Here is a 23,733-nt window from a genome sequence, read left to right on the forward strand (position 1 = left end):
GAATTCACGTTGCTTGTCATCTGCATGTGTGGCTACTAAGGATAGCTGGTCGTGTCGTTTCGTGGCTAGTTGGTGTTCATGGATGCGGATCGTTAGCTGTCTTCCTGTTTGTCCTATGTAGTGTCTTGTGCAGTCCTTGCATGGGATTTTGTACACTATATTGGTTTTGCTCATGCTGGATATCGGGTCCTTCGTTCTGGTGAGTTATTGTCTGAGAGTGGCTGTTGGTTTGTGTGCTGTTATGAGTCCTAGTGGTCGCAGTAGTCTGGCTGTCAGTTCGGAAATGCTCTTGATGTGGCTAGTTCGTAGTTGAATTACGAAAGCAACCACCCCAACACACACAAAAGAAGTTGCATCAAGACACTATTCAAAAGGGCCACAACACACTGCAGTACACCAGAACTGCAAAAAGAGGAAGAAGAACACCTATACAATGTATTCGCCAAAAACGGATACCCGCGCAACTTCATCAACAGATGCCTAAGGGAAAGACAACGGAACGAGGACATGCCGCAACCCAAAGTACTAGCCACACTACCATACATCAAGAGCATTTCCGAAATGACAGCCAGACTACTGCGACCACTAGGACTCATAACAGCACACTGACCAACAGCCACTCTCAGACAACAACTCACCAGAACGAAGGACCCGATACCCAGCATGAGCAAAACCAACGTAGTGTACAAAATCCCATGCAAGGACTGCACAAAACACTACATAGGACAAACAGGAAGACAGCTAACGATCCGCATCCATGAACACCAACTAGCCACGAAACGACACGACCAGCTATCCTTAGTAGCCACACACGCAGATGACAAGCAACATGAATTCGACTGGGACAACACTACTATTATAGAACAAGCCAAACAGAGAACAGCCAGGGAATTTCTAGAGGCATGGCACTCATCCACAGATTCAATCAATAAGCACATCGACCTGGACCCAATATACCGGCCACTGCAATGGACAGCTGGAACTGACACCCGGAAGCAGCAGATTCAAACCACTGTAAATGCCGGAGGAAAGATCACAGAAGGGCTTTACAGGAGGCTCCTAAGCACTGTGAATGGGTATATGAGTAGGAAGGCTTTGGAGGGATATGGGCAAAGTGCTGGCAAATGAGACTAGATTAGGTTAGGATATCTGGTCAGCATGGATGAGTTGGACCAAAGGGTCTATTTCTGTGCTGTACATTTATATGACTGTCTGATTCTAAGCACCATTGGTTGTCAGATACTTTGTTCCTCATGATAGAGATTGTTCCAAGATGTTTCCACTGTCAACATCTTGCTTAACTGGTATTTATGGACATTTATGTTGTCCTCCATCATAAAGACTGATGCAAGTAATAGTTGGAATGATCTGTTGTTCCCTGTTATTAATTCTCAAGTCACATCCTCCAAAGGGCCTATGCTTACTTAAGTTGTTCTCTTTTTATACAACCATAGAAATTCTTGCTATGTATTTTCTTATTTCTTGTCAGTTTTCTTTTTAGTTATCTCCTGCTGGTTCCTAAACAAAATATCTCGATCCTCTGACCTGCAATTGATGTTTGCTGCTTTGTATGTCCTAGTTTTTGATTGGATTCTCTCCCTGACTGCCTTTGTTTATCCTGAGTGGTCCATCCTTCTCATCAACTCCTCCCATTTTGTCTGAAATCATTTTGTGCAATTCTGATTAAATGTGTGCCATTGCTCACCCACTAATTCCCATTTCAGTTTATCTTTCCTGCCTGCTCTAGACACTTTTGTGTCTCTATAATTGCCCTTGCTTATGTTTAGGTCACTCGTTTGAGACCCAACTTGCTCTCCCTCAAACTAAATTTGAAATTCTTCCATGTTATGATGTCTACACCCAACAGATCCTGAACTATAAATTTTCTTGTTAATCTTGCTTCATGACACTTCACTACATCTAAAATAGCCTATTTCGACAGGTTGTATAATGTCCTGCTCTAAGAAACAGTCCTGACATACTATACAAATCCATTTTCCATGTTCCCCTAGTCCATCTGGTTTGTTCAGTCAACAGGCACGTTAAAATCATCAGTGGCAATTGTAGTGCCCTTCTTGCACACCTCTATTATTTTCTGATTTCTTTCCTGTACTATAGTGAGGCCACTCTTTAAAGGTCTGTAGGTGATTCCCACTCCCCTGTTTCCCTTGCTATTCCTTATTTACAATCAAACTGATCCCACATCTTCGTCTATTGCACATATATCACAATTCATCACCGTACTTCTGCCAACCTTGATGAACAAAGTAACCCCATCTCTTTTTCCTTTTTGCCTATTTGTCTGGAGCACCTTTGAAACTTGATTTTCCAGTCTTAGTCACTGCGCAACTACTTCTCTGAAAAAGCGGAATTCATTTATATCTTTTTGCACTGTCAATGCATCTGTGTACAGCTGGTTTTCGATGTAAACTGATGCCAGCAGCATGGGTAAAGTTCGCTTACCTGCTGAGGTTACTATGATGGACTCGTCTTCTCTTGCCTGAATTGTGGAGATCCTCTGGTTTAATGACCAACAGTCAAAACTCTCTAATAAGAGAGCAGCCCTGTGGTCCCATAAGACAATGGCGACTTAACTTTATCTGGTTACAAACTGTGTGCATTCAGCTAAAGAGCCTTAAGCTTTGTCTTTTACCATTCTTTCTTTCTTTGGTTTTAATTTCTGCTGCACCCTTCTGTGTTTGTTTTCAGACCCTTTCTGTCACCCTTCTGTTATCGTTTGCCTCGTCAATCTCCTACGTGTCTGCTCTCTTATTCCTTTTAAATTGAGCCCATCCCCACTCTCTCCTCTGATCAGTTTAAAGACCCATCCACATTCTGTTCAAGGATTCACCACGACACTGGTCCCAGCATAATTCAAATGAAATCCATTACAGTGGAGCAGCTTTCTCTCTTTATTCAGTCATGGAGCCAATGCCCATTATTGAAAGCTATTCCAATGTTAATCTATGCCGTTATCTCCTAAACCTTATTTATCCTATGCCAATTACACTTGGCTCATGTAGTAATCCTGACATTATTATCTTTGTGGGGTTCTCCTTTTCAATTTAGCGCCGAGCTGCTCATAATGACTCAGCAGAACCTTTTTCCTCGCCCTACCTATGTAATGGGTACCCACATGGACTATGATGAATGGATCCTGCCCCTCCCATTTCAAGTTCCTTTCCTTATCATTATCTTTGGGTGCTCATATGTGATATCCTGATCCTTGGCACCAGATATGACAACATAACCTTTGGGACTCTGTCTTTGCTGCAGAGAGCAGTATGTTTTGCCCTCACTATGCTATGCTGTATTACTGCTACATTTCCCTTATCACTGCTCCTTGCACTCCACCCCAGCCACTCATACGTGACTTTGTAGCATGGTGGTGTGGTCAGTTCATTCGTACTTCGTACAGTCTGTGTCCTCATCTATGCTGGGAGTAAGAACCTCATGCCTATGAGTTGAGGGCCCTGGCTGAGGCTTCTCCAAAGCTAAATTCTGGATCCTAAATCTGCCTCACTTGCATACACATCCACTTGTTGCTGATAATGGCCCAAATTTACTGCATTTAGTATAATGCACGTTACTGTCTCCTCAAAGTTTCCAGCTTCTCTCCCCTTCCCTACGGGTCGCCGTGTCCATGGCCAAGACTCCAACTCATTTAATCTGACACGATGTTCCTCAAGCAACCAACACTTGCTGTAGATGTTGTCACTGTGGATCACACTGGTGTTCAGCACCTTCCACGTACTACAGCTGTAAAACATCACCTGTCCAGCCATTTCTATTCTATTTAATCAATTAATTTGGATGTTGAATATTGAAAAACTAAATTTCTTAACTGTACTCATTCTTCTGAATTAAACCACGGAGCCAATCAAAGGAGAGACAGAAGAAATACCTAGCAGTCACCTCCTTTTTCTATGATGTTACATTTCAGATCAGAAATAGAAATCAGAGATAGAAATAGGTTGAGGGTGCTGTCTACTGCACTGCCCTTCTCATGTAAGCCTGGTCTTCATTTTGTGTGTTCTCTCATGTTATTTCTGAAGCAAAGGGTCCCCCACTGTCACACTTGTTTAGGTTCTGGTGACTATCGCAGGATCCTCCCCTCCCATTTGTTTAGTAGTGCTGACTATCTCTGGATCCTCTTCCTCCTCCTCCTCTACATATTACAACTAGAATTGATTTTGATCTTGTGACAGTGATGGAAAGGTGATATTGTTCCAAGTCAGGATGGTGTGTGGCTTGCAGGTGGTAGTGGTGCAATCAATAAGGATTATGATTATTAATCCATTTTCTTTTAAGAGCGCCTCGATGGCTGTGTTCCTACTTCTGAGCTTGAGGTCTGGGTTGAAATCCCACTTGCCATGAAGATGTAATGTAACATATCTAAACAGTTAATTCATTTTGAAAAGCATCCTTCATCCTTCTCACACAAGTAATTTCACTTTTCCCTTTGGGATGGAAATCGGTTATACTAAATAAATGATGCTTTGTGTGAGCTCCCATTCTTAGTTGGACTGGAACTGGCAAGGAAATTACATGTTTTTGACTTCTCATTTCCGGGTGCTATTTGGAACAACAAATACAGTAATCGTCCATGACCTTTTCCCTTTTCGTACACGTTTCTTTTAATGGGGATAGTAAAATAATACAGGAAAGTGTCAGGCCCACAAATCTTCTCATTTACTGATGAGTATAGGTTCACGAATGGGGATCACAATTAAAGCTTGCCTTTACTGACTAGGATAGGTTCAAGACTGGGGGTCACAATTAATGCTTGCCTTTGCTGACTAGCTTAGGTTCAGGAATGGGGTGTCACAATTAAAGCTGTACTTCCTTTAGAATACAAATACAAAATAGTTTCTTGCAAAGTACTTTTACACTGCATCATGTGCTAACAATGGGTATTAACTAGAATCAAGTAATCCTCACAAAAGAATGAACTTATTGATGCTCAGTTTGGGCTCTGCCAAAGACTCCTGCTGAACTCACTACAGCCTTTGTCTAAATATGGACAAATGAGCTGGACTATAATGGTGATGTGAGAGTGATTGTTATTGACATCGAGGAGCATTTGACAGAGTTTGGAATAAAGGAGCCCCAGCAAAACTGGAGTCTGCGGAAATTATGGAAAATGCTCCATTGGTTGGCATTATACTTAGCACAAAACATTGTTGGATTTCAGTGACCTCAGTTCCATGATATATGCTGAAGGCCCAACTATCTTTGGCTGCTTCATCAATGATCTTCCCTCCATCACAAGGTCAGAAGCCACATTGTGCAATCATCATTTTCAACAATTCAGATATTGGAGCAGTCCGTGTTAAAATGCAGCAAGACTTGGATGATAGCCAGGCTTGGCTTGACAAGTAGCATATAAGTGCCAGGCGTTGTGATCTCGTTGCGTCTTCCAAAATGCTTAAAAGGTTGGACAGAATAGATACTGGTCAGGTCTTTACCTTGGTTGGGGAGTGTAGAACCAGGAGACATTTTTTTAAAAAGTGGAACACAAAAATAATTTTTAAACTCAGATTTGTGAATTTTTAAAATTGAGACAACTGTGCTGTACAACTGTCACAAATCTTCCCTAAATTATATCTGCTGTTCTCTTTGCAGTAAAGTCAACATTCCTTTTGTTTTCCAGTTCCAATGCTGTGCATGGCTACTAACATTTTATGATTCATGTACCAAGACAACTGTGTGCCTCTGCACCACAGAGCTCTACAGTCTATCTCTGCTTAAATAACGTGCTACCTTTCTATTCTTCCAGCCAAAGTCAACAGGTTTACAATTTCGCCACATGATATCTCATATGTCACACTTTATCCATCTAAATCGATCTAAATCACTTTCCAGATTCACAAATAAGTTTCCTTGCTGGTTTTTGTCCAGAAACATTTAATAATCATACATTTAATCCTTTAATCAAAAATCATTGATGCAGATTGTAAATAGTTGAGGCCCCTGTACAGATCCCGTGGCTTTTGTTATATCTTTTCCAACCTGAAGATGATCTGTTTACCCCCATCTATTTCCTCTTAGCTAACGAATCCTCTGTCCATGCCAATTTATTACCCACTAAACCATGAACCATCATTTTGTTTAATAACCTTTGATGTGGTACATGTTAAATGCCTTCTGAAAATCCAAATATACCACATCCATAGATTTCCTTTTATTTTGTTACTCCCTCAAAAGACTCTAATAAATCAAATCCAGTTTCCTTTTCACAGTACTGTGCTGATTGCTTAATTGCATTAACATTTTGTAAGTGCTGTACTGTAACCTACTTAATAATAGATTTTAAGATTTTTCCATATGACATACATTAAGCTAACCAGCTGTAGTTTGCTGCTTTCTGTCTGCTTTCTTTCTTGAATAGAGCAGTTGCATTCACTGCATTCTTTTCTGATGGGACCTATCCAAATCTAGAGAAATGTTTATGCTGTAACTTCTCAGCATGTGTATTCTGTAGTCAGTAAGTTCCCAAAGTAGGACCAAGCTGAATATGTGTCTTCTGTAATAGTAGAGTGGATTAGCTGAGGGTAATATATAGAACAAAAACAGAAATTGCTGGAAAATCTCAGTAGGTCTGGCACCATCTGTGGAGCGAAATCAGATGTTTGAAATTCCGTGACCCTTCTTTAGAGGTTGAAGAGTCTGAAGAAGGGTCACTAGGCCCAAAGCATTAATTCTGATTTTTGTCCACAGATGCTATGAGACCTGCTGAGATTTTCCAGCAATTTTTGTTTTTGTTTCAGTCGCAGAAAGGTTAGAAAGGTTGCGGAGGGATTTGAAGACCAGGGCTTTAAATGAAATAGTGATGGTTTCAGGTCTCTCAGTTGTTATGGAAGCAATTTGAAGACATTTTTGCACTTGTTGCTTCTGCAGTTTGGACTCTGAAGTCTGAAGTCCATGTGTTTGTTGCTTGCTTTTTTCTGATTTTGAGGGGAAGAATGCTAGTTTTGCCATTATGGGGAATCAGAACACGTTTGTTTCCCATACCTCAAAATAGAGAAGTGATAATTGTCTGAGGGTTATCACACTAGAAATGTATTTCTCAAAGCATGCAGCTTCCATGGCATTTTAGTTATACTGTTTGTATCTACTGTCAGCCAAATAACAATACACTTTGAAAGATTTATTGTAGTTAGTTTCAGTGGTAGCTTTGCAATTTCAACACAAACTTTTGATTTGATTGCAGATTCAAACTAATTTAATTGAGGATCTAATAGTTTGTAAACGTAAGTTTATTTTGTGCAACATTAGTAAAGATCATTGTGTCTCCAATAGTATTATCCTGGCAATAATTGGTGAGCCTTTGAATGACTTTAACTACTTAGACATGGGTTAAGTCTGGCTTGTCAAGTTTGCTTTCTTCTCGGATGTGTTCCCTAATTAATTACTGTTGCTTTAAACAGCTAGTAAATGAACAGTAAAACTGAGCCATACAGTTCAATGACTCCCTGGTTTAACTATTTTGGAGGTTCAGCATTGTCTATTGATGTGTCATTGAGTTGAATTTGATCAGTATCCTTAGCTGAGAAAAGGAAAAAATCTAAAGAAATATCCTACTTATGATCTGCCCAGTAGTCTCAGCTGAAAAATGAGAGAGCATACATCCGATGAGGACAAAACGATAATTTGCCCGGATGTATTCCATGCTCACATAGCCTGTTTGGACTAATTGTCTCTGCTGGCAGATTGAATACTTGAATCAAGATGTTGAAATCGCTGATACTCAGGGAGCCATACTTAACACAAGTTAACAGCCTTAAAGAGAAAAAATATAGGTGCACCTTTGATTTTGTCATACTTGCCATGTTGTTTCATAGGTAATTTTGCTGTTTCAGTGAGACTAATAAAAGGGTAGAGTGATATGTTCAGGCTGCCAATTTCAGTTCTGTGTTTACAATCTAAGCCTCATCATGACAGAGATTTTACATTGTACCACAAGCATAAAGCTGCCTGTCAAATTTATTCCAAGCTTTTTTTTAATCAATTACCTTCCACGATTGAGCCCACTGACAATAAATTGCTCTGTGTAAGTGTGGCAGAGAAATCAATCAATCAAACAGTGATAGACATTTTAGGGGGAATAAAGTTAGGTCATGTTAAATATATACAGCATCTCGGTTAAAATGCGTTTGGAACATTGTGAACAATTGTTGTCTCCATAATGTTAAAATTATGTAGAGGCATTGGAAAATGTTTTCATTTTCTGGTGTCTCATTTGCTCAAGTTGAAGCTCATTGACTAAGCAGATTATTAACCTGGTTTGGAAATAACTAGGAGTTCAAAGTTTGTGAGAAGATTTGTAGCTCGGGTGCTCGTTGTTGTGGTTCTGTTCGCCAAGCTGGGAATTTGTGTTGCAGACGTTTCGTCCCCTGTCTAGGTGACATCCTCAGTGCTTGGGAGCCTCCTGTGAAGCGCTTCTGTGATCTTTCCTCTGGCATTTATAGTGGTTTGTCTCTGCCGCTTCCGGTTGTCACTTCCAGCTGTCCGTTGCAGTGGTCGGTATATTGGGTCCAGGTCGATGTGCTTATTGATTGAATCTGTGGATGAGTGCCATGCCTCTAGGAATTCCCTGGCTGTTCTCTGTTTGGCTTGTCCTATAATAGTAGTGCCAATAAGCACTATTATTATTCTGGAACTGACAACCGGAAGCGGCAGAGACAAACCACTATAAATGCCGGAGGAAAGATCATAGAAGCGCTTCGCAGGAGGCTCCCAAGCACTGAGGAAGTCACCTAGACAGGGGACGAAACGTCTGCAATACAAATTCCCAGCTCGGCGAACAGAACCACAACAATAACTAGGAGTGGCAGGAAAGTCTAGATAATGAGGAGCAAAACAGTCCATTGCGCATTACATGGTTTGAGTCTTATACAGGTATAACATTGATGTCCTCATATGATATTGCTAGATAATAATATTTATTAAGGCTGTTGCCAAGTAAGAAACAAATTGGTTGAAATTTAGTAGTGATTATTGCATTGCTCGATCGTTAGGTTAAATACAAGATGCTCTTCCAGAATCCACTTTTTAAATTTCGAAAGAAGTCAGGAATGCATTCATTTTGTTTTGACCAACAAATTTTGTCAAGGTTTTCAGCTGGGTCTGATTTTACGAATGCATGGTAGTTTTCATGGAATTCTAATGGTAAGTAATGAGAAATTGATGAGATCTTATGGAGCTATACTTTTCAGAATTTCTCTCCCAGCAAGTACTTGTGAAAATGTTGCTGTCTAAATTGGATTTATGGAAAAGTATCAGCACTGATATAAATTTTGCCCTTCTAACTGTGGATTATATCTTAAATATTTTCAGTGGTACAATATTTCTGCCCATGTTGGCAAGAGCAGGTTGAGTTGATGAACTAAGAATTGTTGTTGTTTTCTATAAATTATTGGTACCCAGGCCCTGAATTTAATTGGATGACAGCACTAAACCTGAGACAGCTGTTAGACTATTTAATAAATCATGCATTCTATCTAATTGCTGTAAGATTTCCAGAGTTTTATAATGTTTATATGATGATGTGGTATATCATAAGATCGTGTAAGTGCTGTTGCATTTTTTAAAATATGGAAGTTCATGTGATTTTATTTTGTTTTCCCTAGCTTGTCAGTGAAAAAGTTGGTGGTGCAGAAGGAACCAAGCTGGATGAAGACTTTAAAGAAATGGAGCGGGTATGTGATTTCCATAAACTCATACACTGTATGGGAGGTGGGGAGAATAGAAGTAGATTATGATGGGGAAAACAGTAAGTGCCTAAAATATATCAGAAAGTCCAGATGCAGTGCCTGTCTGTGTATCTTTGTCAATTTGATTTCATCTGCTTCTTACATGAGATGTAGGGAGAGGATTACCTTCCTTTCTTGGCTGACTTTCTGCCTCAGCAGCATTTTACTGGTCACTCCCCATAATCCTTTGAATGACTAAATCAAAATATTTAATGATGGGTTGCTTTCTGGGATAGAGAATTTCAATAATTCAAACCCCTTCAGAATTTGCTGTTTCATTGGGATCACTTTTGAATTGTGCTAAATTTGCCCAATTTGCTTAGCCTCTCAGTCCAGAATCAATCCACTGAACCTTTGTTCTACCTCCTTGTTGAAGCAACAATCCTTCAATGCTGCGTGTGCACAACAATTGGTTTTGGCATGCCAAACAGGGCATTGACTTCCGTTTCTGCAAATCATTCCTGCAAGTGGGATTCAGAGACATGCGTGGTTGCTGAGAAAATTAGAGGGAACACTGCTTGTAAGGAAAATATATAATTTACTAAATATGGAAACTAAAACTGTTCAAAGTGCGGTCTCCCTAAAGCCCTGTGTAAATGTAGCAAAATCTTCTTATTCCCTTGCAATAAAGGCTAACGTACTACTTGCTGTCCTAATTGCTTAGTATACCTGTAATGTTAATACACTGAAAGGTGCATTATGTGTTATCAGTTTTAGAAGTTGGATTTTAAAATAGAAGCAGAAGAATTTTGTTTAGTTCTGTGAAGGTTCCATTTAAAATGGTCCAAGTCATTTTGGAGCAACAGCCTAAATCAATTCTTAGTGAGAAAACATGTGACTCCAATCTAGCACCTGGGAGAACCTTTGTAGGGTTAATGAATAAGATGTTTATGCTAGTAACTTCACAATAGACAGAGTAAACTGAATAAAACCATTTAATTTTGTTTTGGTTTTAAAAAAAAGACTTTTTAAGTTCAGAGAAAATAAGTACAATGCAATTCAGGGAAACGAATCACCTCAGCAGACATTTTTTCTAGTCAGTGGAGTTTCTAAGGTAAGAGATTTTTTGTAGAGTTATTAGAACTGAGAAAGTTTAGGCCATCAGAATTGTGTAAGATTCATGCCTGCAGACGTGACATGGAATCATAAAATTATCTCCACAGTCATCAGAAACTAGAAGAAGTTATTTAAGCAGAAACCTTAGGTTGTGATAGGAAGCTAAATCTTGAAATTCTGTAACGGGTAGTGTTGGAAGTGGGTTGAAAGTTTTTTTTCCTATTTGTCTTGAGATATTTCTAATCTTTTTTATATGCTTAATTTGTTTTTCTCTTGTTTTATGTAATAGACTTATCTTTTTTTTTCAGAATATCTGCAGCCTAGTGTGAATGTTTTTCCATAATTAACTTTAAAAAATTGATTTCCATAAGTAGAGGCTGAATAGGCTGGGGCTATTTCCAAGGAGGCTAAGGGGTCACTATAGAAATTTATAAAATCATGAGGGGCATGGATAGGACGAGTAACCAAGGACTTTTTCCCAGGATAGGGGAGTCCAAAACTAGAGGGAATAGGTTTAAGGTGAGAGGGGAAAGATTTAAAAAGGACCTAAGGGACAAGTGTTTCACGCTGAAGGTGGTGCATGTATCGAATGAGCTGCCAGAGGAAGTGATAGAGGCTAGAACAATTACAACATTTAAAAGAGATCTGGGTGGGTATTTGAATAGGAAGGGTTTATCAGGATATGGGCCAAGTGATGGCAAATGGGATTAGATTTATTATAGGATATAGGATATCTGGTCAGCATGGAATAGTTAGACCAAAGGGTCTATTTCCATGCTGTACACCTCTATGATTCTATCCAGTCAGGTTTTATTTTAGGCTCTGACTTGAATTAGGATCATAACACTAATTTTGTGTTCCTTAGACAAGTTCACCCAAGTCCCACAGGATTGAAAAGTTTTGGATCTTTTAAAGTATCTTTTGCTTTTCCATTCTTCACATTGTATTCTTTCTTGCTTTGTACTCCATTTGCCACTTTCTTGCCCATTCACCTAACCCGCCTCTTTCACTTTGTAGCCTTTATTCTTCCTTACCAATTAGAGATTCCCAGCTATCTTTGTCATCAGGAAACATGCATACATTACTGTGGTTTCTTTGTCAGAGTCTTGAATGTACTTTGTGAATATCTGTAACCCCAGCACGAATCATTGTGGCACGCCACTGGTCATTGCCTGCAGGTTTGATACTTGGTTCCTGCCCGTTAACCAACCTAATAAATATGTTAAGTTTTTGCCTACTCTTTAATTCTCAACAAAATGTGCCTCTCCCAGTAAACAAAATATTAGAATTTCACCTTTCTATGGGGAAAATCTGCCTAATCTATACTTGACAGTTTGTCACAGTTTTACAGTTTGAATTCAGGGTGGACTCCATTAAAACTTGGATCACAGGTTGCTTATTTTATGATGTAGAACACTACTTCAATGAACAGCTCATGAGTGAGACATTGTAAGCATTGTAGCCACTGATAAAAATGTTTTCACATAGCTTTCTGCTCCAGCTTTCATTAGTCATTTGGTTTATTTTGGTTGTCATGCAGTGTCACCTTTTGTTGCTTTGCTAGTGTTACTGTTCTAGCTTTACCACTCTAATTCTGGTTTACAGTTTTGAGGGGGGTCTTGTTAAATTTTTGGGGCACAGATAGGAAGTTACATACACTTTTCTTGTTCCATGGAGGCTGACTTGGCTCTCCCCTTGACCTGAAGTTCATCATAAATTATTTGACCTAATCCGGCATGCTGCATTTACCATAAAATCAGTATAGATTAAATCACAGATTAGGTTTTATCAACGATAAAAATATCGTAATCCAAATCTGTTTTACAAAGATAGTAGTATGCTCCTGTTGACCATCCAACACAATGGGATAAATTTATCATCATATTCTTTTGCATTTCACTTTCAAACTGCTGAAGCTGTATCATTTCTGCTGTTATTAGATGTGATCCCACAAATTTGAACAGCTTAATTTGAAATATAAAACTGAAGAACTGTCGATGCTGGAAATCGAACAAAAACATTGTCTGCCTTTTCTCCACAGATACTGCCAAAACATGCTGAGTCTTGTTTTCTGATTTTGTTTTTAAGTTTAATTTGAGATCTTCTTGATCTGTATTACTTGTAATTGAAGATTAGCACTGAAGTGAGTCACTTGATAAGTGCTGGGTTGGTTGCCCTGCCTGGTGAGGACTGAACAGTTGATTAGTCTAATGTGAGCATGTTGTTTGAGAAAGATGCAGAAGTGACCAGAGTCAAAGAAAAGTTTGGTGGAGGTGTATTGCTAATTAAATCTAAAGAAATTGGATAGGTAACCTAATGTAAGACAGTGAAGACAGAAGCAATAGATTAGGGAGAACTTGATGCATTTTGGCAACAGTATTTTGTAGCAGCTATAGTCAATCCTGGATCCAATGCTGTGATAAAACAGGGTTAATTATTAGTCATGCCCACTGTAAAGTAGGATAATGGTATCACTGAATTTTATGATACATTTGAAAGTGGCATATTCCTGTCACAGTCAAAAAAACTGAAATTGGAGAATGTCACTTTTGAATGTATGAGGACGATTGCTGGTGATACAAAGTTGCAGTGTAAGCTGTAAGAAAGATAGTTAACGATAATGCGGCACGATAGTCTCGTTCAGCCTTAGTGCGAAAAGAGCATGAATCAGATTTTGATTGGAGCTGGTAAAAATTGCATTCGTTAATGTATGTCAGACAAGTATTATGACAACATACAGTCAGCAGACTAATTGAAAGAGTTGATGGAGAATTGAGGCTCACAGTGCATGTATGTGGAAGCAAATTCCATTTTTGTAGATGATGTCATCAAAGGGCAGCACATGGAAAAGAAAGACAAAATAGCAAAGAACAGGCCCTTGGGAGAGACCTTAGATGACAATCCACATTACAGCTGCAAATGTTTTGCTTTTGCTTGTATAGATAGGAGTGAACTAAGTGAAGACCATGGCACTTAAAAGGATTACATACACAAAGTGCTGGAGCAAGGTGGTAAGCTCAGGCCATTAAAGACTGAATTGAGTATACCTGTACTTTGAAATGATGCAAGTTTCTCTCTTTTTACTAAAAAAAAGCTGAAGATTTTGAAAGTCATAGTTCATATCACCTAATTGTTTCTTAACTTATCTGCTCAATGTCATTTTCAATCGTTGTAGTGTTTGGTATTGTGCGATCTGCTCCAATGTTAAGCTACTCCAAAAGTGTCCAACTCTGCTTAGAAGGTAATAATTTCTCACTTCTGAGATAACCTTAGTGCAGAAAGACTCTACCTGAGATCACTACTAAAAAATGTGTAACGTCGGATACTCCTCTACTCCACAGTCTTAGATTGTAATAATTTGAATGTGGGTTTGATTACTTGGCACTTGCTTATGCTTTCCAGAAACCTTTGTTTCAAATTTGATGGCTGGCCTTGCAAAATGCTTCTACAATTCTCACCTTTCTGATGACAAGGCATCCGTTTGTGTGGTTTTTAAATTTTTCATCAACAAAGCAATTATTAAAACTCGAGCCATAACTGTTTCAGTCAATTTTGAGTTTGCTATTGACAATTTAACAAAGCCTAGAAGCTTCTCTTAAAGGCCATGGTACCAGTAATTGGATCAGCACTGTATTTACAATAGATAATTTTTGGATAAAATCTGAGAATGTAAATTTTTTTTGCAAAGAATGTAGTGTTAGAAAATTGGGGACAGCAGGTAGAAAAGGCTGAAGAAAGAAATGCACTTCTTGCCATCTACTGGATATTAAAAAGTAAAACACCTAATCTGTTACATGAGTATTTAACCCAAGTGCAGCCAGTTTCAGTATGCATAGTTAAAATACTGACATATTTGGCACATAAATGTATCCTAGACCCAGCCTGTTAAGCAAAAGTTGTTCTTAACATTTGCACCAATTGTTTCAAATATCTCTTATTATGAATCAGTCACGAGCATAATGTGCAACAGTTGCCAAGCAAATATATGTTAATGCATTCAGATAATATTACAATACTCAGCCTCACATTAACTTACTAACAACCATTGCAAGTGACCCTAAATGAGAATTTCACAAACTTCTATTTCCTGCGCTATCACATTAGAAGGATCAGAACTTTCCTGAGATCTGGTTATATTAAAATTTCAGCATTCCAGCAACTTGGCCAAATGGACATTCTTTTGTGCCTGAGTCTAGATGTTGAGTTGGTGGGCAATTTATTGAGCTATAATGACCCTTCCCAGTATCATTCCCCTTGTTGACTGTAATTTTGGATTCAACCCCCTGCCTGCAATCTCTGACTCCTTTTTGATAAAGAGCAGAACTTTTTACCTGGATCTTTTCCATCTCAGAAAAAGTCCTATTTCACTTCATCATTCGTTATTTCCCTTCTTAGGTCTGTCTGTTGCTGAGTGTTTCATCCACCTTTATTACTTCCAGACTCAACTTTTCCAGTGCTCTCTCAGTGCAAGATAGGTTAGGGTTAGATCTCACGTTACCCAAAATATCTTATGCAATTTACTCAACACTCCTAACATTGTTGATCACTTTTAGTAATCCTTCTGTAATTTGCTTTCAGAAAGTGGATATTACCAGCAAGGCTGTGGCTGATGTCCTGACAAAAACCACAGAGTACCTTCAACCGAATCCAGGTAAAGATGATCTGAAATGTTGAAGTATATGAAATATAGTCTTCTGTTAAATAGACACTTATTATATTCCTATTTAGTAGTATTTTCCATATCTGATTTTCAAAATAAAATTTATGAAGAAAATTGCTTTGCACCAGAGGTAACACTAACACAGAAGGGAAGTTTCAATCAAATTTGCGTGCATGTTTGCAGAAGCCCACTATTACTCTTAAGTCATATATTATACATGCTTACATATTCTTCTTCATCTCAGTCCTGTCATTAAGTTGAAATCCAGAGTCCTACAGACATCTGTTACTCGCATACATCTTAACTTCTGTCAAAATTATGGACTCCTCGTCTTCCTCAGTCTTGTTTCATTCTAGTTTTATCTCACCTGGGCCTTATATTTTGATTACCTTTTCATTTTACTCCTTTTCGCAGCATCAGTGTTCTGCATTGTCTCTAAAACAATCGGATTGCTTGTCTGACATACGGTATCATTTAAATACTAGGAAATTCAAAGCAATTGAATTAATTCTGTGCTACAGAATACTATTTCCAATCTAACAACTCCCATCTCTCTCCCAGGTAACTATCTGTGTCTGAGCCACATTGTGCAAACTTGGTGTCGGGTTTGACTCCAAATGTTGTACTGTGACTAAGGCCACTAATATTCACCATCTTGATACCCGATGTGACCCTCACCAGAACTTATCTGCTGAAGTAGTCAACCATACCTTTGATCTCCTCCAGATTTGTCTATTTGAATATGCTAATCATCAACCTCCTGCAATCTATATCCTGATCTTAAACCATCAAATATCTACTGATGTCCTTATTTGCACAAATTCCACTCGCCCATCTTCCCTGCACTCACTGTCATATGTTGGTTCCCTCTGTTAGAAAAAATTCATTTATATCGTGTCCTTCACATCAACTGGATATTTCAAAGTGCTTTCCAGACAATTAAGTATTTTTCAATTGTACTCATTGTTGTAATTTAGATAAAGGATGGTCTTGAATTTAAATTTCTTACTCTGGTTTCACATCTCTCCTTGTTTCCATGACTGTAGTGTCCCCCAACCCCACAAACCACCCAAGACATCTGTGGACTTCTAATTCTGGTTTCTTCAGCATCCATTATTTTAACTACTATACGGTTGATAGCTATTCCTTTACTGCCAAGGCCCTTAACCTCTAGAATTCCTTATCTAGGTCTCTTGTCCCTCTACTTCCATACTCTCATTTCAGACCTGCCTTAATATCTGTCTCTTTGACTATCTAGCCCATATCCCCATATGTGACTGTTAGTTCTTCTAAGAAACACTTGAGATCAAGGCCAGAGAGAGTAATCATAGGGCTTGATGTTCCCCTGTTTCTGGATGCTTTATATCTCTTCCCTTCCCTAGTATTATCGATTCTTCTACTCTTTCCACAGGTATAGCCAGACTTGTTGAGTTTCTTCAGCACTTTGTTTTACTACACAAAACTGGAATGTTTTTAACAGGCTGTACTAACTATTTATTCAGTTCACAGCTGCAGATTTTAATTTAACAGTCAACAGTTTTAATTACAAAAGTATCTACTACATTTTTCTCTAAATACCTCCTGATTTTATTCAGCCTTGAACTAGAGATCCCACATTTATTTTCAAGAAATTTATTGTTTCAAGTGCTTTCTTTTCCGTTCCACACTCTCACCTTGCGCCTGCCAAATACCTTGCTCATTCCCATCTCTCTCTCTCTCTCCCCCTTCCCCCCCCAACTTGTTTCACTCCCACACACATACTCTCTCAGCTCCACATCCACCTTGTTCACACCCCATTGCTCACAGTCCCTCATGCCCCCATGCCCTAATCCCCTCCCTTACCCTTTCCCTTTATCCCTTCCCTCTCACTCGTTTACATCCCCTCCCTTTCCTACACCCCTCGCCACCCTTTCCCATAAATTCTCCATCCTTGCCCCTTCAACCCCTTACCCCCTCAAGCACCTGTGACCACCCCAACCCTCCTCTACCCCCTTCCTCTACACACCCTTTTACCCCTCCCACTCTCCCTCTATCCTTCCCATCCCCTTCCTCCCCACCCCACCCCCCCACTAACCATCTCTCCCTCACCCCCCTCCCTAACCATCTCTCCCTCACCCCCTCCCTACTTCCCCCTTCTCTCTTTTCCATCCCCCCCTCCTCATTGTAAAGATGCCAGCACTTTGATGGCTAAAACAAATAATTTACGTTTACACAGATTGTAGATTTACGGCCATAGACTATGAACAGAGCCACCACTGCATGTGTACAGCCCTGCATTTTGTACAAATATTGTTCCCATGTAATGCACTCTCTGTACTTTGTCACATAGTAAATGATTGAACTCTGGAGTAGGTGGTTTCCTCCATTTTAAAAAAACAGTTTGAGCACATTTCAAATAAAATGTTGGCATTATTCAGATTAACAATTTTAAAGCATTCGTCTTGTGCTCTGAAGCTCTGCATTTTATTGAATATTGTCAGCGAAAGAGAAACAGGATCCATGTCCTCAAAGGGATAAGAAATTTCCTTTTCAGCTTTTGAAAAACATTTCCTGATGAATCATCTCTAAAACTTTCAGTCCATTCTTGAAGTTAAAATTTTAAAGATTGTAAGAATCTTGAAAATTAGAAAACTTTGCCTCATCTGAAAAGCTATCAATTCAGTTGTGTTTTGAAAACAAAAACTATTGGAATACATTCTGTCTCGAGGGGCTCTAAAATTCTTGGCTGACAATGTATTGGTTTCTTGGTTTCTTAGTCTGTTAGCCATTCTGTCTCCATATGGTTTCTCTTTTCTCTCCTCCCACCTTGTCAAATAAAGAAATCATGTACACTGAAGAAATTGGATTTTTCTCCCACCATTTCATTAGTAATTTTGTTGACCCCACTTAGAACCAAAGTTTAGAAAGTAGTATTAAAACACTTGTCAAGCTGCACATATTTACTTCATGACCTGTTTACATTACAGGAAAGAACTTCTGATGATTCAAATCCTTTGCTGTTATGACAGATGTGCCTTATAGGTTTCTCTCAATCTCAGCCAAAGATGTTGACTACTAAAATTTGTGGTTTCCCCAGGGCTCAGCATCCGCTCTGTGCCTCTTAGAGTGACTTCAGCATTAAATAATGACAGGCTGTTTAACCATGGAATGCAAAGAGCCAGCCACATTCAATCCTGTTCTCACCTCACACAACCAAAGACCTAATTCCTGTCAGTAATTACTGGATAACAATCAAAAGCAGGAAACTTGAACTTAGCTTAACTCAGCACAAACTAGAAACAATCCTGGGACTTTCTTTGGATGATGGTGCTACAACTAGGTAGTGCCTTTACTCAATAGTTCATTAGAGGAAGTGGTGAACTTAGTTTAAAACAAGATAAACATGCAATTCCTGAAGGAATGCATTTATTTGTTGGTTGATGCTGATAGCCATTTCTGGCTTCCTGTGTACCCTGAAAAGATAACATTGTAAAATGTGGTACTCATTGCTGAATTTTTGAATGGCCTTGGTGACTTCCTTCACATCTATTTTATACCAAGTGCACTGCAAACAAGCCCATAAATCAACATTTCTTCCGTTCAACACTTGAATCTAAATTTCAAAACCTGCATACAAATTGTTTGATTTAATGCTTTTAACATTACAGGCCCTTAGCTTAAAACCTATGACACAATCTTAGGATGTTGTCGTTACAGAATGTAATTAGTGATTCACATTGGGGTGATTAGCTCAGTTGGCTGGACAACTGTTTGTGGTGGAGAATGATACCTGTTCCCATACTGACTGAGGTCACTGTGAAGGTTCCACCTTCTCCATTTTGCCCAGTTCCTGAGGCATGGTGACCCTTAGGTTAAGCCAGTATCAGTAGTTTCTTTCTAATGAATCCTCTGATACCATGGCAATCAGTCCTTATCTTTCACATTGGGATGTTATATTAACATTGTTGTGCCTTGGCTTGATCTTGTTTTGCTTACTTCCTTATTGTTTCATGTTGATTTCAGATGGCTGCTAGGAATTCATTCACATCTTGTATGGATATGTATTTTATTTCTTTACTATACGCATGACAGCTTTTGCAATGTAAAAACTTTAGTTATTTAATCTAACCTGCCCTCCACCCAATCGTAAACCTTCTCTTTAAAAACCTTATGCATCCCTGTATATCTTCAGTTCTGATAAAAGTTAACTGATCTAATGGTATTTCTTGCCATTCTGCCTGACCAAATGAGTATTTATTTCCACTATTTCATATCTTCTGTTCAGGTTTGCAGCATCCAAATTAGTTTGTGCCTGTATTGCTAGAGAACACACCTTATGATGAGATCTTGCTGATGGCTGGATTTATCACATTTAATTTACATTGAGAAGCCAGATGGATGAGATTGGTGTTTTGCAAACTTGTATGAAATTCACTATCTGACACCATATTTCCTCCAAGTGCTCCCACTATTATCAAGGACAAGCTTGTAACCAGTATTAGATCATGTTTAACACTTGAACTTCTTTTTATGTAAGATCTGTGTCAAGTAGTCAGCAGCACCAGCAGGAGAAAAGCAGCTCACTACCCTTCTCATGTGGAACTCTTAATTCATGACAGCAAGTTGTATCTACTGATAACGTCAAAACCTGTATTCCACCCTAATATGCAGTTCAAACTCCTCTCTCCTGATGTACCCAAATTTGGATAGTTACGGCACTTAATGTATGCTAGATTTTTCAGCTCAGATGAATGTACAATGAAAGTCCAGACTTTAAGTTGAAAATATAAGGGACAACATTCAATTTCATGAATATGAAAAATTGTACTGTACTGTCGTTTAGATTTCCATTTGATGTTTCTTGCATTATTATGTAAGCACTGAATGGTTGTCAGCTATTATTCATTTTACTGAAAATTATTGTGGTTGAAATCCTATAATTGCCAAAATTCATTAATTGCATCTTTACACAGCATCCAGAGCTAAACTAACCATGCTGAACACTGTATCAAAGATTCGTGGTCAGGTAAAAAATCCAGGCTACCCTCAACCAGAAGGACTTCTTGGAGAATCCATGATAAAATTTGGGAAGGATCTGGGTGAAGAATCAAATTTTGGTGAGTGAATTATTTTGATTAAACATGGATTTTAAATAAATATTAATGGTAAAATGTCAGTTGGTGCTAGAGGTTTTAGGGTCAAAACTGTCAGGATTGTATTTTGTTCGTTATATCATTTTATGAACATGCAAATCAATATTGTAATTGTTACTTGTGCAGGTGTGCTTATTGTAAAATATTGTCTAAATATATCACAGCGCAGCGTGAATTAGAATTGAATTGCACTGTATGTCACAGAAATGGTTCTTTCTTTCAGCTAAGGGAAAGGGGGTGAATGAATGGAGACGGGAAACTATCCTACAGAATTGGAGGGATAGTGGGAAGGAAATCATGAGGTGATGGGAAGGGTTGAGACTGCTCAGAGTGACCATATTTGATAATAAATTTGCTCTTCACCCTCCAAAAGGATATGAACCCTTGAAGGAAGAGAGAAAAGGGGAAAACAATACGGAGACAGCTCATAGAATTAGTATGACAATCAGTATCATTCGGGAGGTTAATTTATTGTGCCTTAGAATTGTTTAGGAGAAAGTGAGGACTGCAGATGCTGGAGATCAGAGTCAAAAAGTGTGGTGCTGGAAAAGCACAGCCAGTCAGGCTGATGAAGCGCTTGTGCTCGAAATGTCAACTCTCGTGCTCCTCGGTTGCTGCCTGACCAGCTGTACTTTTCCAGCATCACACTTAGAATTGTTTACCAACACTTACGTCCAGTGATTTCCTGTGCTCATTCTTAACTGACTCTGGTGTTTCTGTTATGGGTGTGCTGGGAAGGCTAAATTCTTCCCCAAAAGTACATAAACTGAGTAACTGACATCAAGAGATGTCAGTAACTGACAGCAAGAGGTCAATTTCAGAAGTGTTATATTGAGCGTTGTGGCATTTTGTCATTTATCTTGTTGAGTATGTTTGTGGCGAGATTCCATCAGAGCAAAAGAAAGATGCATTAAAAATAACTTCCAAGTTTATTTAAAAAGATTATTTAACTTGACTCTAAATTAATACTTTCTTACTTAATTAATACTTAGCATACAAAGGAACAGGAACTTTGTTGGGAAGCTCCAGAAGGAATAATATTTTCTGGAGTGCTTATTGTTGACTTACTCAACAGTATATTTTTCTCTTAAATAAAAATTTATCTTAAAAGTTGACATTTACCTTAAGTTGAGATGTTCTCTTGTACCTGTGTACATCCCAGATCTCTGTATATCTCAAATCAGAGATGAGCAGAACTGACTGTTAATAACTGCAATCTTGTAGATCGTTCCAGTGGTTCAGTTATCAAAAGCACCATTCACTATGAAACAGATACACACAGACAGAAATTTCTCAAGCCAGATTCCTGCTTTGTGCCGAGGTAGTTAGCTTCAGCTGGTAGTTATAAAGAACCACTCCAAAGGGGACAGGGAAGTTTTACAAGGTCTCTCACTCCTTGTTAACTGTTGACTCTGATGGAAGTATTTTTGTGTGAAAATCAAATGAGGTCATCATTGAATTTAACTGTGAAGCCTCTCATGATTATAGTTACAGAGTCGTAGAGGTGTACAGCTTGGAAACAGACTCTTCAGTCCATCTTGTTCATGCTGACCAGATATCCTAACCTAATCTAGTGCTATTTGCCAGCACTTGGCCCAAATCCCTCTAAACCCTTCCTATTCATATACCCATCCAATGCCTTTTAAATGTTGTCATTGTACCAGCCTCCACCACTTTCTCTGGCAGCTCATTTCATACATGTACCACCCTCTGCCTGGAAAAATTTGCCCCTTTGGTCCCTTTTAAATTTTTCCCTCCTCACCCTATACCTATGCCCTCTAGTTCTGGTCTTCCCCCACCCCAGGGAAAAGGCCTTGACTATTTACTCTATCCAGGCCCCTCATGATTTTATGAACCTCTATAAGGTCACCCCTCAGCCTCTGAAGCTCCAGGGAAAACAGCCCCAGCCTATTCAGCCTCTCCTTCTAGCTCAAATCCTCCAACCCTGGTAAAATCCTTGTAAGTCTTTTCTGAGCCCTTTCAAGTTTCACAACATCTTTCTGATAGGAGGGAGACTAGAATTGCACATAACATTCCAAAAGTGGCCTAACCAATGTCCTGTACAGCCACAACATGACCTCCCAACTCCCATACTCAATGCTCTGACCTTTCAAGGTCATTCTCATTATTATTCAAGGGTTTTCTTGAAGGTGACACGTTGTGGGGAAATTACACGTTAAGCGGTTTCCCAGCAAGACAGGTGAAAATATTTTGATACAAGGATTGTATTGGTTTGTTATTCATCGAAGAGAGATTTATTCAGTTTTCTGTACTTCAATTGATTCTTATATTTTCTGATTTAAGGAGGTGCTCTTATTGATGTTGGTGAATCGATGAAAAGGATGGCTGAGGTTAAAGATTCTCTGGATATTGAAGTCAAACAGAACTTCATTGACCCCTTACAAGGTCTATGTGATAAAGATTTCAAAGAAATTCAGGTAAAATATCATCTATAGGTAAACAAATTACCATTCTGCTATCTTTTTGATTCCCTCCCCTCCCACTCCAGAAGAAACATGATTGAAACCTAATTTGAAATCAGTGGTTTCTGAGTACAATTGAATCATCTTTTCACTTGTGAACTTTTACTCCCTTTTAAAATATCCTGTGGAAACCTGATATGGTGTTAGGTTAGGTAGCATAAGTTCAGTTTTCCTTAACATTTTGAGGTGGAATCCACTTCTTTTATTATGTTCTCTGAATAGGTGTATATCATGAAGGCAAACCATATTCCCAATTCTTTTCAAAGTGATAACGCATTGACCGGAATTTTATAGCAGAACATTTAGTATGCTAATTTACAGTACATGTACAGCTCAAGCAACAAGAATGCCCTAATATGAAATCCAAATGCTAAAATACTTACATCAGGCAGCATCTGTGGAGTGAGAGAGTTAATATTTCAGGTTGTAGAATCATACAGCATGGAAACAGACACTTCAGTCCAATTCATCCACGCTAACCAGGTTTCCGAAGCTGAATTAGTTCTATTTCAAAGTATCCCTGTCAACCTTTCCTGTCGGACAGTGAGCCAAAAACAAAAGCCTGTGATAGATTGGAAGAGAAAAAAGATTAAATGACAATAAGGGTTAGTGTGCACGACCAAAAGAAATTAGTAATGGGACAAGTA

General features: G+C 38.8%; 1 protein-coding gene across 2 annotated transcripts in view; it reads left to right on the forward strand.

Annotated features, from left to right (window-relative positions):
- The window catches only part of LOC122565217 (endophilin-A2), a 137,576-nt gene that overhangs the window by 73,616 nt on the left and 40,227 nt on the right, over window positions 1–23,733 (forward strand). For both annotated transcript variants that reach the window (XM_043720970.2, XM_043720969.2), the window contains exons 2-5: window positions 9,633–9,701; window positions 15,390–15,462; window positions 20,424–20,567; window positions 22,908–23,041. In XM_043720970.2, coding sequence (XP_043576905.1) covers window positions 9,633–9,701; window positions 15,390–15,462; window positions 20,424–20,567; window positions 22,908–23,041 — 420 coding nt within the window. The remainder of the gene's footprint in view (window positions 1–9,632; window positions 9,702–15,389; window positions 15,463–20,423; window positions 20,568–22,907; window positions 23,042–23,733) is intronic.

This window comes from Chiloscyllium plagiosum, unplaced genomic scaffold (genome assembly GCF_037043375.1).
Source record: "Chiloscyllium plagiosum isolate Xiang-an unplaced genomic scaffold, Cpla_swu_hap1 HiC_scaffold_28, whole genome shotgun sequence".
In the NCBI taxonomy this organism is placed as follows: domain Eukaryota; kingdom Metazoa; phylum Chordata; class Chondrichthyes; order Orectolobiformes; family Hemiscylliidae; genus Chiloscyllium; species Chiloscyllium plagiosum.